Below are 16,477 nucleotides of genomic sequence, written 5' to 3' on the forward strand. Positions count from 1 at the left end.
GACAAATAGCTAATGCATGTGGGGCTTAAAACCTAGATGATGGGTTGATAGATGCAGCAAACCACCATGGCACATGTATACCTATGTAACAAACCTGCACGCATGTATCCTGGAACTTAAAGTAATATAAAAAGAAAAAGAAAAAGAAAAAAATCTCTAAGTCTCACACAAAATTGAGTCTTTCTACTTCTTTTTTTTCTTCTTCTTCTTCTTTTTTTTTTTTTTTAGAAAAGTGTTAGCTTATGGTCGGCTATAACTCCCAAGCCCTCTGTCACTGTCCTTAGTCTTCCTGGCATTCCTTAAATGTGAGGGCTGTCCCGAGCTGTCTTTGGCCTGCTTCTCTCCTTATAGCCGCTGCTCACCACCCAGGCCTGCGGTGAACCACTGCTGCGGGAATGACCACCCAGCTGTGCCTTGGCCCAAAGCCCTCCAAACTCCACTTCTGAATTTCCAACAGGGTGTCCTGTCAATGCCTCAACCAAAACTCAGCCTCTTCCGCACCCCCAACGAGTAAAATTCTCTATGCTCCTAGATGGAAAACGCAGTCATTCTGATCACTTTCTCTCTAATTCTGCCCCTGTGACAGTCTCCAACCAAATACCAAATCTGCACTGTGGATTCTTCCCGCAGTTGGTTTTGCAGCTTCATTGCCTTTCCATTCTCAAGGCCACCTCTCACTGGTGCCTTGGCCTCTCAACTGGTATTTCAGCTTCTAGATTAATTAATGGCCCTCCAGTGCTCCTTCCATTCCTTCCATCCCGTGAGCCCCACTCTGCAAGGACCTTCATGACAGACTGAGGGAAGCAGGCAGCATCAGTGCTGTCTCCCTAATGTGTGCACCACCTCACTGCATCCAGTCCTTCCAACAGTGTTTACCCACCCTCTCCCCATCTGCTGTGCACACACATGTGCACCCACACCCACACATGTGGGTTAAGAGGTCTTCCACCCTAGTCACTTAGGGCACTCACAGTTCCCCGTGGGCCTCCTTCATTTCTTCTCATCACACTAGCTTCTTACCACCATCCCCTTCTTTGCCCCTTCATTATTACCACCTGTTTAAAAAAATTCTTCCTAGTTTTTGGTGGCCACTCTGATGTCACCCTCTCCCAATAAGCCTTCTTCAATTGAACAAGTTGAGAATGTTCTTTCTCTGTGAAATTCCCCAGCCTCATGGTCTTGTTGCTTATATAACACTTTAGCATACCCTGTGCCCTGCTTTATCTGGGGACACATCTTATCTCTTGGCACCACCACTACTAAACCTCCAGCTTATTGAGATACTGTCTTTATATTTTACTCCCTCCAGGAATCCAGACAGCATCTTTCATACAGTAGGCCCAATAAATATTTGTGGAACAAATGCATGAATATTTCCAAGCCAGGTCTGTCCTATGCTGGTGCATGAAATTTTCCTAAAGTTAAGCAGAGGATTTTACATTCATCCCTGTTTAATTTTATTATGTTGGTTTTGGCCCAGCATCCCATCCTATATAAATCATTTTGAACTTGAATATGTCACGTAGCATATTAACTATCCCAGCTGTGGGTCAACTGGATTCTTTCTATTTTTCATCCAAGTCATTAACAAAAATGTTTAATAATCAGGGCCAAGGATAGAGCCCCGTGGCCTGCCACTGGAGACTTTCTTCAGAAAAGACCTGGGGTCCTTAATCAAAATACTTTGGGCAAGGTAGTTCAACCTGCACTGAATACATCTTGTCAAAAAATCCTTTGTAATACAAGTAATGTGACCACGTGAGAAATCAGAATACCCTTGTTGGCATAGGAAAGCACTCAATTCCTTAAGCCCAGTTGGAAAGATCAGGACTGATGTCAGCTTAGATAGGGAGAGAGGCTCTGGTTTGAATGCTTAGGCTCTTACTGTCCAATCCCTGCAGCTATTTTAGCAGTCTCCGAATCCCGCCCTGTTCAGCTCCCTAGGCAGGGGCCTCCCCACAGAGGTGTGAAAGGTAAGGAATTGTCAGGGTACAGGCAACCCAGGTATGTGGGGGGAGGAAGTGGAAGAGAAGCTCTACTCCAGACTGCTCTCCTTCCCATTTCCTACCTCCTCGTTTCATTGATCTACCAGGGTGAACCCAAAAAATACACTTGCCATATGCTCTCCTTCCCTCCCTTTCTTTGAAATGTATGTATGTATGTATGTATGTATGTATGTATGTATTTATTTATTTATTTTTTGAAACGGAGTTTCACTCTTGTTGCCCAGGCTGGAGTGCAATGGTGCGATCTTGGCTCACTGCAACTTCTGCCTCCCGGGTTCAAGCAATTCTCCTGTCTCAGCCTCCCGAGTAGCTGGGATTATAGGCGCATGCCACCACACCCAGCTAATTTTGTATTTTCAGTAGAGACAGGGTTTCTCCATGTTGGTCAGGCTGGTCTCAAACTCCTGATCTCAGGTGATTGGCCTGTCTCGGCCTCCCAAAGTGCTGAAATTACAGACATGAGCCACCGCGCCCAGCCAAAATGTATTTCTTGAGCCAAGGAGACTCCCTTTTTCTTGCAGGTCTTGGCTGCCCATGAGCCTGACACTTGGATTTGCTATTCTATGGCCAAGGCTCCCCTAGTCTCCCAGGTTCTAGCGTGGATTTATGTGGGATACTGTTCCAGCATTGCCCCCAAGACCCAGCCTCCTACAGAAGCCCAGAGAGATTTAGCGGCAGTTTTGCATGTAGGATGCAGTAACCACCCCTCTGTCAAACTCTCAGGCTGGAGGAGAACTTCAGATGTCCTCTTGTCCATCCTGTGTCCCAGTCAGAGCTGCGCCAAAAGCGCAGGAGGCTGTTCTCTTCTAAATGATTATAAAAGCCTCTTTCCTTAATCAAACAATTACATCACACCTAATATGTGCGACGCACTAAGCACTTTACACAACCACTAACTCATTTACACCTCATAACAACCCTATCAGGTAGGTGTTATCATTATTTCCATTTTACAAATGGAAAAATCAAGCCATGGAGAGGTCACAAGCTAGTAAATGGCAAAGTCAAACCCAAACCCAGCCATATGGCTCTCTGTGCTTTTAGCCCTTAAGCCATTGCACTGCCTCCCCATGCGGCATATGAAGCCTGCATTCCTGCATCTACTCACAGGATGTGTTGAACATACATTATGCTCATCATTGGATGTTAGGACCTATGATGGGGATTTGCAGAGCTTACAGTTTAGCTGAACAGATACGGGAAAGTACTTTGAAAATAAAGTGTGGTAGAATTGTAAAGTATTTTTCCTATTATTGTTGCACAGCTTAGAACCTCCTTTATGCTATAAAAAGCCTCTTTGTCCTATATTGGAAAGGTTCACTTTGCTCATATGCACCAATGTCACCCTCTTTGCCTTCCCTTCTGCCATCTTCCACTAGGCACAGAGAGCACCAGTGCTTTCTTACAGAAGACACACTCAGGGTTGTTACAATTTTTCACAATATCAGTTTAATAAATACTAATAACACCACCACCATGCATTTGTGAAATAATTGAACCCTTCAAGGTACTTTCATAAGATATTTATTACATGCATGATCTTACTTCCTTTTCAAAATAATCCTGGAAGGTAGGTAAAGCAGGTATCGGTTTTACAGAGTGGGGAACTGATCGGGACCCTGAGGCTGGTAACTGACCCTGAACCTAAAACCCAGGATTGATGGTCTTTCTCTGCATGGCATCCCCCTTGATCTATTACAAATTCAATAATCAGGCAAAGAAAGCCTTAAGGGAGCAGAGGGCAGTCTGTTGCTACCATTTCTTCAAATTCTACTGCCTAATTCCAATGTTACTCACAGGCTGACTTTCACCAACTCCTTCCTTAGGGACAAAAGGTAGGGCTTATGTACAAGGCTTATGGGAAAGAATGGTGATTCTAAGTGTTATGTAACTGCATGTAGAAAAAAGGCATAGATTCCCTTTCACCAAGGGGGAGCGCATTCCAATCCAAAGGCATGGACTATGTTGCTATGCTGCTCACATAGCAACAAAGAAGTCCACCTCCCAGGAGCCACTTAGGCTATAAGTTGCAACTCCCGGTGGCATGCTCCAGGGAATTGGCTGTTCCAGGGCTAAGAGGCTTGAGAAACAGTCTAAACAGATGCCCTTAATGCTTATGTTTATATTTCTCTGATACATTTTCCTGCATATCTGCACCCTCAGCTTCTTGTTCAAACCTACTTGCCTCTCTCAATCACCCCCAAAGCATGAAGAACAGTTGACACCATTGAAAACATTATTTGTGCTTGTGAAGCAGTTTTCATTTCAATCTGCAAGAACATCTCCGACCACAAAAGCTGTGTAAGACTTGAGCGAATGAGCCCTGAGTGGTGCAGATAAACGCTTTCTCCCTCGGCTTTCCCCCTCTTGTCAGCCTGAAAGACACAGTCTTACTTCCAGACACAGCTCAAAGATCGTCTGCTTTGTGAAGGCTTCTAAGACTCTATCAGGCCACTAACAATGTTTGTGAAGTACTTCCAGCTCTCATCATTTGGACGCCGTGAGAGGATGGTACTTCCTGCCCCTATGGTTAAGTGGAGCCACGTGGATAGTTAGGAACCTTCCAAAAGAGAGCATTTGATGGCCAGCGCAAGTCTTCCAGAACTTTCCTTCCTTCTGCCATGACAACAAGCAAAGGGGTAGCTGCTCCCTCAGCTTAGGTCTCAGAGGGAGGACAAGAAATGACCCAGAGCAGAGCCCCCAGCCAACCCTCAATGGACTTGCAGCAGGTGTGAAAAGTAAACCTTTGTTGTTTTCAGCCACTAAGATTGTGGCATGGTTACAGCAACACTAGCCTGTCCTGTTATTTATGCAACAGGACTGTTTACTCACTGCCTTTTCGGAACCAATCACACTGTTTTGTAATTACTTCTTTCATTTATGTCCCCTCTTTACCTTCAGACTGTATGAATCTTGAGGGCAAGGATTGTGTCTTATTGTTATTTTTTTGAGACGGAGTTTCACTCTTGTTGACCAGGCTGGAGTGCAATGGCGTGATCTCGGCTCACAGCAACCTTTGCCTCCCAGGTTCAAGCGATTCTCCTGCCTCAGCCTCCTGAGTATCTGGGATTACAGGCATGCACCACCACGCCCGGCTAATTTTGTATTTTTAGTAGAGACGGAGTTTCTTCATGTTGGTCAGGGTGGTCTCAAACTCCCGACCTTCAGTGATCCACCTGCCTCGGCCTCCCAAAGTGCTGAGATTACAGGAGTGAGCCATTGCACCCGGCCAGGATTGGTCTTATTAATTTGCATTTGGTAGCGTCTTGGTACATGTCTCTAAATAAATGAATGAAGGGATTAATGAAAGAATAAGATATTTAAGAATAGGATTTTATAATCTTGCTACGCGTGATCCTTTACAATGGTGGTGGGTGATCCTAGATAATCTTGAGTGGTTCTTCCCAGCCTGCTTACACCATAGTTATCTCCCTGAAAAGTGACCAGATGAGTTGGGGGTAATCCTCATGGCTTCATGGAAATGCTCCATAGCGGCCTGGAGATAGACTTCCCCTCCCAACTGCAGCTCTCTGAACAGAGAATTATAGCTGAGACCCACGCACTAGGGGTATGGATGACACAGCTGTATATACGGGCTACCTAAGAGGCAGGAAATTAGTCACACAACAGGTGTCAATAAATATTCCTTGGTAATTTGCACCCAAGGCACTAGTGGGGGCTCAGGGGGGTGGTTATAATATAGCTTAACAATAACCCAGGATTCACTCCTCCAATCCCCAAGTCCTTTACCTTTATATGGATAGCATGTTGCCTGCGATAGTGGGGTGAATGGTGACCCCCTAAAAGATATGATAACTTCCTGGACAGGCACAGTGTTTCACGCCTGTAATCCCAGCGCTTCAGGAGGCTGTGGTGGGAGGATCCCTTGAGCCCAAGAGTTCAAGACCAGTCTGGGCAACATAGTGAGACCTCGTCTCTACTACAAATACAAAAATTACCTGGGCGTGGTGGTGCACGCCTATAGTCCCAGCTACTCAGGAGGATGAGGTGAGAGGATCACTTAAGCCCTGGAAGGTTGAGGCTGCAGTGAGACATGATTGTGCCACTGCACTCCAGCCTGGGCAACAGAGCAAGACCCTGTCTTGAGGGGGGAAAAAAAAGATACGCTCACTTCCTAATCCCTGGAACCTGTGAATGTTACCTTATGTGCAAAAACAGTCTTAGCAGAGGTAGTTACCAATTTTGAGATGAAGAGATCATCCTGGATTATCAATGTAGGTCCTGATTCAATGACACAGGTCCTTATAAGAGACACACAGAGGAGAAGGTGTGGCAAAGATGAGGCAAAGACTGGAGTGATGTGGCCACAAGTCAAGGAAGCTGGCAACCACCAGGAGCCAAAAGAAACATGGAATGGAGCCACCCCTAGAGCCTTAGTGGGGCATGAGGTCCTGCTGACACTCTGCTTTTAGACATCCGGCCTCCAGAACCGTGAAAGAAGACGTTTCTGTTGTTCTGAGAGACCCAGTTTGTGGTAATCTGTTACAGCAGCAGCCCTCGCAAACTCACACACCTGCCAACTCCACTGGCATCAGATTCTCCACCTGGGCAGCACTTCCGCACTGTATAGCAGCCTGGAGTGCCAGGCATCTCTGAGTCTCCCATTTGTTTCCCCAAGGAAAACAAGCATTTGGAATCATCCTTGTTTTTCTCCTCTCCAGTACTTAAATTCAGGCCTTTGTGAGGGGATTCAGGCATGACTGGACAACAGGGGCCAAGGGGCTCCCCCAGAAAGACCCCTTGAGGGCATCGGAGAAAGTAAGCCTAGTAGAACAAGGTGTGGCGCTGCAGCTAGGGTAGCTGGGCCCTCTTAGCCTCAGCTCTGGGTCTCTTGGCATTTGTTAAAACAATGAGAATGGGCTGGGCATGGTGGCTCATGCCTGTAATCCCAGCACTTTGGGAGGCCAAGGCAGGTGGATCACCTGAGGTCAGGAGTTCAAGACCAGCCTGGCCAACATGGTGAAACCCCGTCTCTATTAAAAAATACAAAAATTAGCTGAGCGCAGTGGCAGGTGCCTGTAATTCCAGCTACTTGGGAGGCTGAGGCAGGAGAATCGTTTGAACCCGGGAGGTGGAGGTTGCAGTGAGCCAAGATTGCACCATTGCACTCCAGCCTGGGAGACAGAGCAAGACGCCGTCTCAAAACAAACAAACAAAGAAAAAAAAAAAACAATGAGAATGAAAACGGTTCTTCTCCCTACCCACCCTATCCCCACAGATAGTGGTGCTTGCTAGGGAAGACCTAGAGAGCTGAGCACCACTGTGTGGAGGATTTCAGAGAGCCAAGAAGACAATACACAAAAATGTGAAATCAATAAAGTCATTATGAGTTCATTTGAACATGCGGATCAAAGGCGCCCTAGTGTGCTGGGAGTCAGAGGACCTTGTTTTTTTGTTTTTGTTTTTGCTTTTTGTTTGTTTGTTTGTTTTGAGACGGAGTCTCCCTGTGTCGCCCAGGCTGGAGTGCAGTGGTGCGATCTCCGCTCACTGCAACCTCCGTTTCCCGGGTTCACGCCATTCTCCTGCCTCAGCCTCCCAAGTAGCTGGGACTACAGGTGCCTGCCACCACGCCTGGCTAATTTTTTGTATTTCTAGTAGAGACGGGGTTTTACCATGTTAGCCAGGATGGTCTCAATCTCCTGACCTCGTGATCCGCCTGCCTTGGCCTCCCAAAGTGCTGGGATTACAGGCATGAGCCACCGCCCCCGACCAGGACCTTGGTTTTAACTCTTGACTTGGCTACTAACTGACTTTAAGTACGACCATTGGTAAATCACTTATGTTCAATTTCGTCGTCTTTAAAATGAAGGGGATGGAAGAAATTGCTATGGTTCTTTCTTGCTCTCAAAACTCCAAAGTCCTAAAAATGAATTTGGAAAAATCTTCCTGTTTTGTTTTAGGTGTGGGCACCAGTTTCAACCAGAGACACAACTGGGGCCTTTCAGAAGTCTTTTAGCTGTGCAGAGGAGGGCTCAGAGTAAACCTGTGCCAGGCCTTACAAGCGCCAAGCCTTGAGCTGGCTGGCCTCCACCGCTGCCTGGCCTGAGCTGGTAGAAGACTGGCCAGGCTGAGGGGCATGTTGCCTCCCTGAGAGCCCATACAGGTGCTGTGGGGGAAGCCAGAGTTTCTCCAGAGCAAGAGGAAGAACAGGGACAGGATCTCACCCGATAGGGTAGGTTCAAATGTTAGAAGGTTGGTAATTATCTTCTAGACCCTGGGCACATCATTTAAGCATCTCAAAGCCTCAGCATCCTTTCCTAGAAGACTGACATAATACGACTTTATGAAGATTAAAAGAAATAAATTTGTGCACAGCATCTATATATAGTAGGCGTTCAACAAGTGGTAGTAATTACCATGACAACAAGCTTTAGGTCTCTCCCACACTGACATCAGTGTGGCTGCTCAGAAATGAATTTCCCATTATTCATCAAAACATATCTGTAAAGGATGACAAGCCAGGAACCTGAAGCCTGGGAATGTGCTTCAGAGATGGAGGTCGTGATAGGCAGCCCAGCAGGGTGGGAAAAGCGTACATTTAGCTCATGCATTGGGAATGAACTATTGAAGGTGGAGGGCCTAGCAGGGAGGCTCAGAGGAGGCCCAAAGCCTGCTGCGGCACATTGTGAGATGCAAATTCTCTGTGACCTGTGGCGTGGGTGCCTGGATTGTGCAAAGCAGTCACAAGGCCCAGCGGCACTGCTTACTGGGTTTGGGCTGATGCATATGGTTGGCTGCTGCTCTACAGTCCACCCTGGTGCGTCCCTTGTCTGCCTCTGGGCAAGCAGGAGAAATGCTGACTTTTCAGGGGGTGTACAGGATGTGTGGTGATAGTGGAAGGAATGAGCGGGGCTGCAGGTGGAAGTGAGAGTGGGAACAGAAGGGGTGTGTGTGTGTGTGTGTGTGTGTGTGTGTGTGTGTAGTCTATTCCTAGAGTCCTCTTTCTGTCAGAGAAGGCAGGAGGACTTGGGGTGGCTTTTGGTGAGCTTGACTAAAGGCATTCCCTTGGGACCTGGAGCCTATTTCAAATCAACTTCTCTAGAAGGAGCCTTTGGGGCAGGCCCCAGGCAGGCACGTGCTGCCGTTAGATTGAGGTCTCCTGTGTGTTCTGCACCCTAGGGCTGCCAGGAGGTGGGGGAAGAGCAGCACTTGTGGAGGAATCCCCAGCACAGGAAGCCAGTTTTCTCTACCTTGTATTAGAGGAGCTTTTGAACGCCCACATACCTTAGGACTTATCAAGGTTCTATCTTGCATGTTTTTATGTCATGTCATTTGGGTATATCTTGTTTCCCCAAATAGAATAGAGTTCCTTTTAGGGCAGGAACTGCAACTTACATTTCCTGTACTCCCCATCTAGTCCTCAAATATCTTTATCTTGCTTTATCCTCCAGGAATGAACTACTTATTATTTCCCATGCACACCATGCTGTTTCTTGCACCAGTAGGTTTGCTCTTGTCACTCTTTCTGATTGGAATGCTCTTCCCAATTTTCTGCCCTTGGTTAACTCTTACTCACCCCTCAAGATTCAACTCAGAAATTATTTTTAGCAGGAAGCCCTCCCTGAGCCCCAGGCTGATGCCCCTCCTCTGTGGGTGTAAGCTCTCATCCCTGCTCTGCAATAATCTATTTAGGTGTTTGTCTCCCCTCTTAGACTGCAAGTTCTTCAGGGGTCAGCAAGCTGGTAGATATGTACCCCTTTAGATCTGCAGTACCTGGCAGGCAGTAAGGGCTCAGTGTGTGCTTACTGAATCTAACTAAAAAACTAGTGCATGGGCCAGGCATGGTGGCCTGTAATCCCAGCACTTTGGGAGGCTGAGGTAGGTGGATTACCTGAGGTCAGGAGTTCAAGACCAGCCTGACCAACATGGTGAAACCTCATCTCTACTAAAAACACAAAATTAGCCGAGTGTGGTGGTGCATGCCTGTAATCCCAGCTACTTGGGAGGCTGAGGCAAGAGAATTGCCTGAACCTGGGAGGAGGTTGCAGTGAGCTGAGATTGTGCCATTGCACTCTAGCCTGGGCAACAAGAGCAAAACTCCATTTAAAAAAAAAAAAAAAAAAAGAAGCTAGTGCATGGCATGCTGTGAATCATTAATGATTAATTATAAAAGATTCAGCCTGGGAAAGAGTAGTGATTGCTACCCTGAGGCCAGGAGGTTGGCCCTGACATGGTACAAACAGGTTCAAAACAAAGGGCTGGAGACATCTATGATGCTGACTCGAATTTTTGGCTGGGGATAATGTCTGTTCCGATGTCCAGAATTTCTCAGTGCCCCCACCTGACTGCTCTAGCTTGGAGGCTTCTAATACTATTCATTAAGCATAGGCTCTAATGGGATTTCAGAGGAGTCTCTTACAGAGGTAAGGGCCGTGCACCTCTCTTAGGGACTAATTGGGACTTGGAATTGCACTGACTGGAGGCCCTTCCCATGGAATAGGATTTGATTCATCCAAATAAATGGCTCTACAGGGTGAGCCTCATGGGTTTAGCCATCTGTTTCCACAATTCCCAGGAGACGGGTATTCAGGAAGCCCCAAAGGAAAAAAATGGGAGGCTGACTGCCCAGAAGACCAAAGAACCAGGACAGTGTTCATTCGGGTCTGGCTCTGGTGATGAGCTTCAGGAGATTCCTAGGGCAATCCTGTTGATGGTGGCAACTCAGTGTTCATCCTGTGTCCGAAGCATTACTGAAACTTTGCTACTACAAGAACCATTCTTCTGTCTTACTTCTGAAGGCTTGGGTTGAACTACTCCCCAGGTAAGAGAAAAATTGCAAGCTGTTGGCTTTCCAAAAGTCCAATAGTGCCTAAATCCTCAAGATACCTCTTGGTAAGTTGGTTTATTCCTTTACCATATGGCAGACGGCAGTTAAAGATTGTTTTATCTCACCCAGAGCTCTGAGATTTTTAGATTCTAATGAGTTGAATAGGGGTGGTCAGGCTGGCTCCACAGACTTAAATATTATTACTGGAGAAAAGCGGAGCTGTCTTCAGATTTCTCTGGAACCAAAATGCTTTCTCTTGCGGCCCTGATAAGATTACCGGGCTGCTGAGCCGCCAGTGTTCAGATTTCCCACGGAACCGCGCGCGCCAAGCTCTGGCTCGCAGTGCTCTGAGGAGCCACGCTGCGGATCAGGCTCTGAAACCCGACTCCTTTCCAGGAATGCACACTCACCCCCTCCTGTGATAGGGCCTGGGCTGGGCCCTTAGAGTCTCACTCCCTAAATTCCCCCTGTCGTCGCAGTCCAACAAATGGAAGATGTCTGCTGAGTGGGGGCCAGTGTGATGGAGAGGGTCCCACAGAGCACGTGGGAGCCAGAGAGGAATGTGGGGTATTTGGGCATGCCACAAGTCCACCGAGCCAAACTCTAGCTTCACAGGCTGTGCAATTCCTAATTACGGCCCATCAGCTCCAACCAGCAGCCAACATATGGCTCAGTGAGAGGGTGGGTGGGTCAAAAAACAGCGAGGCTGTGGGTGTTTCTCCTAGTGTTTCACGGTGAAATATCAAAATAATCTTTTTAAGACTTGGATTCGTTACATGTTTCTCTTCTATCTCCTAGTCCCATAATTTTAAAAAATGTGGTAGAAAATGTTTACTGAAGTAAAAAGATATGGATGAAAAAGTAGGTCACAAAACAAACACATTATATACACCAATGTGTACACACACACACACACACACGCATGCACACACACACACACTCTCATCATAATAATACTGACAGTCTGTGAGAATGTAAAGACATGAGAGCTCCATAATTTTTAAGTAACATTTAAAATACAAGATCTGGTATGTAATAAGGGCCTAATAAATACTGAGTAGGTCCATGAATGACAAATAATACCTGGGAAAGATTTGCAGTTACTCCAGAGAAAAGGATTCATTTATTGACTCCACCTAAGTTAGAAATTCATGATTTTTTCAGTGCCATGATGTGCCTACAATTTAGTTGAACAAACAAAGGATTTAGTCAGTGAAAATTATACTTTTTTTCAAGTGCCCTCAGGCTATTGGCAGTGCACACAATTTATATTTAAGTGACTAAGAATATTAATTTAAATGTGACATCCTACGCCTCCAGCTCCTTCTTTACACACCTCTGTCCTCTGGGTTCCTATCCACAACAGCATTACCTATTATCTCTTCTAGAGGAGAATCACATTTGTATCATAACAAGTTTGTATTTCTTAGGGAGTGGTGGACATTCTGCTTAGAACAATCAAAACCAACATATCTAAACACTGCTTGTTAAAAAAAAACCCTGATCTTTCTTCCCTCTTCAATATTTGCTCATGCAACAAGCCTTTCTTGGTGCCCATTAGGCTCTAAATATATAAGACATGGCCCCTACCCTCAAGGAGCCTTCCGGGGTGACAGTTAGGGAGGCTGACAGTTCCAGTTCTGCCTAGTGTTCTAATAGTGGCTTGAACAAAGTGCTCTGAGAGTGCTGTAGAGTCTGGGGGCTTCACAGAAGCCTTCCAGAGGTGGAGACGTTTGAGCTGCAAACCGAGAGGGGGAAGGAGTTCCCTATTTCTGCTAATCATTTATCAAGCAAACTTTTATTGAGAAATTATATGACTATATGCTGGATACTGTGCTCATTCTGGAGACTCAGAGACCAATGAGACAATCTGCCTGCAAAAGGCTTTGTATGGAGCTGTAAAAGTTGGTACTGCCATTTTCACTGGCACCATAGAGAACTTCACTCTTCTGGGCAGCTTGGTGATTTCTGACTTCCCTTCCAGCGCATGGTCTTTACTCTTTTCCATCTTCTCCATTCTTATCGTATCCTGAAGTCAGAATATACCTGTACTGGAAAAGATGCTTTCTCACCTGGTTCCCTTGCTCACTCCATGAAGTGGCATTTTTGCTGTATCATCCTTGCTACATCACTGCTGCCAGCTGCCTCAACACCTCTCAGAGTTTCCTACTGTCCATGGAGCAGAATCCAGGGCCATACAACTCTGGCCTTCAAGGGTTGCAGATGGCCTCTGCATGAATTAGAAAAAGCCACCCGTTTGAGGCTCAACTAGGCAAGGAGATTTTGTATGAACAAAAAGTAACCTTTTCCTCCAAGTGACTTGGATTTCAGCTCCCACTCACCCACTTAGCTGGGCATCTACTATACTCAGTGACCTTGGATTTATCTTATTACTTTCGTTTTTTTCTGTTACTGCTTTCCTACCTTCCTTCCCAGCCAGCTGGACAAAGCTGGCATGTTCTCCCTGTGCCCATTCCTTATACCTTCTCCTCCTTACCCACATCTTTCTTCCAAGGCTTCTTCTGAACCTAATCTAGTCTGAACTCCTGCAGAACTCATGATCTGCAGCAGTATTCAACTGGCATTTATGCATTTGAAGATTATATATATGAAAGGATATAGTCCCTTTATTGGGTTGTGAGCTTTTAAAAGGCAGGGATGAGATGGCATCTATACTTTGTTTATTCCACAGGGCTTTATGAGGGATGAAGATTGATGTTGTTGATAATGGTAACAGTGACTTTAAAAAAAGATCTCTCAAAGACTTCCAATAGGTACGTGAGCTTTAGAAAATGAATATTGAGTAACCCTCGTTGGTCTGGTTTGGATTCCTAGTACTGAGAAGTAATATAACTTAATTTCTTTCCAGATACAGTAGGGCTTTCATGTCCCAAAACTGAGTTTCACCTCTCAAAAGAGGGTTTTACTCTGAGATTTTCAGAAACCCCCAAATCCAACTCCTGCATATCATGCTTCACCATGAAAAGTTTACTTCCTAGCTAAGAATGGTCACTTCCCTGGCCCCTAGGTTTCCTCTTTACTTTCTTCACTAGCAGTTGCATGTTGATTTTTTTGTTTGTTTGTTTTGTTTTTGTTGTTTTTTGTTTTCCAGGCATTTAGACAAAGAAACTTCAAAAACCGCCACTGTCCAACCAGCAAATTGACGCCCTGCAATAGATGCAGGGTGATTTGTCAGGCTTCTGGCTGGCTGAGCGATTCCCTCCCTGCATCCGTCCCAAACCCTAGCACGGGAGTGATTTTGGTATCTTGGTGGAATCCTGCATAAGTTACTACACATCTCAATAAGGGAGGGCCTTCTCTTTTACTGCAATCCCCTCCACCCCTCAAGCCACACAGGAAGTTGCTCAGCTGATAGTTTCAGGGCCTCTGCCATACACTATTCCTTCCTCAACTGAGGGGGGAGAAACTGCCTCTGTGGAAAGAGACCCTCCTTGTTTTCCTAGAACAAACTTGACACTTGCATTTGGCCCCCCAGTAGCAACCTGCTTGAAGTCTAAGAGTTGCTTTCCTCTTATCTCCAATCCGTTTCTTCAAGAGGTTAGGCCATCCATCATAGTGAATCTGCAGCCTGGGGCCTAAAGCACTTTGTACAATTCCAGAAGAGGGAAGCCATTTCTAAAACAATTTCTTAAGGAGCCTTCACCCAACCCAAGAAGCTGGGTGTTGCCTGGGCCATTTCCCTCCTCTGACCTGAAGCACTGGCCAGCTCAGAGAGAACCCTGTCGTTTTGTGTTTGTGTGATCTTTGGGTGGATGTGTGCATACCACCTGCTGAGCTTTGCTGTGTGCGTGCCTCACCGCCAGCCCTAATCTGCCGGAGCTTCCTGGCCTTGCAAATGTTTCTGTGGAGGGTCCATCTTAGACTCCAGTGGTTCTTGCAGTCTACAAAGTCTCCTTGAAGGTGATTCCCTGTTTCTTGAAGACAACTGGTTGGGCTGGATGCCTAAATACAGCTCCCTGACTTCTCTAAAGGACAAACTTATTGCCCCTTTAGAGAAGTCATGAAGCTTTGCCGGCAAGCACAGAGTCTAGCTTAGAAAACACAACCAGGGCCAGGAGTGGTGTGGCTCATGCCTGCAAACCCAGCACTTTGGGAGGCCAAGGCTTAGAGGATCACTTGAGCCCAGGAGTTCAAGACCAACATGGGCAATATAGTGAGAACTTGTCTCTACAAAAAATTTTAAAACTAGCCAGGCATGGTGGTACACACCTGTAGTCCCAGCCACTTGGGAAGCTGAGTTGGGAGGATCCTTCGAGCCTGGGAGGCAGAGGTTGCAGTGAGCTGAGATTGTGCCACTGCACTCCAGCCTGGGTAGCAGAATGAGACCCTGTCTCAAAAGAAAAAAATAAAAAGACCACCAGGGCCCAGGCACAGAGCCTGGAATGGGGAAGAGATAGCGGAGTTAACGGTGAATCCTGACTGCACTGATCACAGTCTAGTGAGCAACACAGGTTTCCTTTTGAATATGAGTGGGAATCACCTTTAAAACTATATAACATTTGCATCTTCTCAAAATCCCCAGGTCCTACTAAGATTGACTTAGGGCAACATATCAGGTCTCATTTTCAAGGAGGAAACATAGGGAAGCCTCAAGATGTGCAGAAGAGAGGGATGTGGGGAATACACTCAACCACTCCTCTGCTGAAGTTGGAACAGAACAAGGAAAGTCCCCAGACCTCCTCTCAGCAGGCAGAGAAGTGCGGGGCCTCCCTCTGGCACAGCCTGCAGATGTGGCCAGCATACCTCCATACACACAGCTTCAGAGGCAGGGGTGTCCAAGGGAGTCTTAAGTTTTATCAGAAATAATGTCATTCGACTGACCGGTAAGGGGAGCTTTCAGAAAGTTATGGAAGAAGATGCGACAGACACAGGAAGGACTTCAGAAGCAAGAGGACAACTGGACTCTCTAAAATGCCACTCCGAAAGCGAAAAGGGAAGCCCACAGACCCACAAAGACGTGCTGGCCTCGTGTTGCCAGTTCTGTTTCTCTTTCAATACCCATCTCTTCAGATTCAAGGGCTTCTGCCTTCTTGCAGAGTTTTTGCTGACACGTTTACCCATTTACAAACCTTGGCTGCACCTAACTTTTTTTTTTTTTTTTTTTTTTTTTTTTAGCATTTAAGTTCCTAACCAAAATACCCGGGCCTCTAGGAAAGCCCTTTTCTCTCCCTCTGAGGTCTTTCCTTACCAACCCCAGCCTCCCAACCCGGGTGTCCTAGGTGGGACCAGGGATGATCCTTCGGAGTTGGTCAAGGAGGCGTCGGAACAGCAGGCATTTGCCCTTCTAGTTGGCAGCAGCGATGAGCCGCGTGCTCCATGCTCAGGGCAGGAGCAGCCGCCCGGGGAAGGGGCGCCCGATACACCGCTCACCGCTCAGCCCCGCGTCTCCCTCCGGGGTCCTTTACCTCCATGTCCTTCAGGTGCCGACTCCGCGGCAGACGCACCCGCTCGCTCGGGCCGGAGCTCACGATCCCCGCTGTCCCCTCCGCTCCCGGCCGTGGCCAGTTTCGGGCTGCGGCGGGCACAGGGCGAGTGGGCGGCGGCGCGCGCCCGGCTGCGCTCGGCTGCGGGACTGCCCCGGCCGCGGGGGCCCTGCGCGAGAGAACGAGGAAGGAGGAGGAGGGAGGGAGGGAGGAAGGGGAGGGAAGGGGAGGGGAGGGTG

The 16,477-nt window shown here is 47.0% G+C and overlaps 1 protein-coding gene across 1 annotated transcript in view; it reads right to left on the reverse strand.

Annotated features, from left to right (window-relative positions):
• RCSD1 (RCSD domain containing 1) overlaps positions 1-16,418 on the reverse strand; it is a 74,809-nt gene extending 58,391 nt beyond the window's left edge. The window contains exon 1 of the mRNA XM_054442694.2: positions 16,221-16,418. Coding sequence (XP_054298669.1) covers positions 16,221-16,226 — 6 coding nt within the window. The 5' untranslated portion in view covers positions 16,227-16,418. The remainder of the gene's footprint in view (positions 1-16,220) is intronic.
• Positions 16,419-16,477: the final 59 nt, after the last annotated feature.

Source organism: Pongo pygmaeus, chromosome 1 (assembly GCF_028885625.2).
Source record: "Pongo pygmaeus isolate AG05252 chromosome 1, NHGRI_mPonPyg2-v2.0_pri, whole genome shotgun sequence".
Taxonomy (NCBI): Eukaryota; Metazoa; Chordata; class Mammalia; order Primates; family Hominidae; genus Pongo; species Pongo pygmaeus.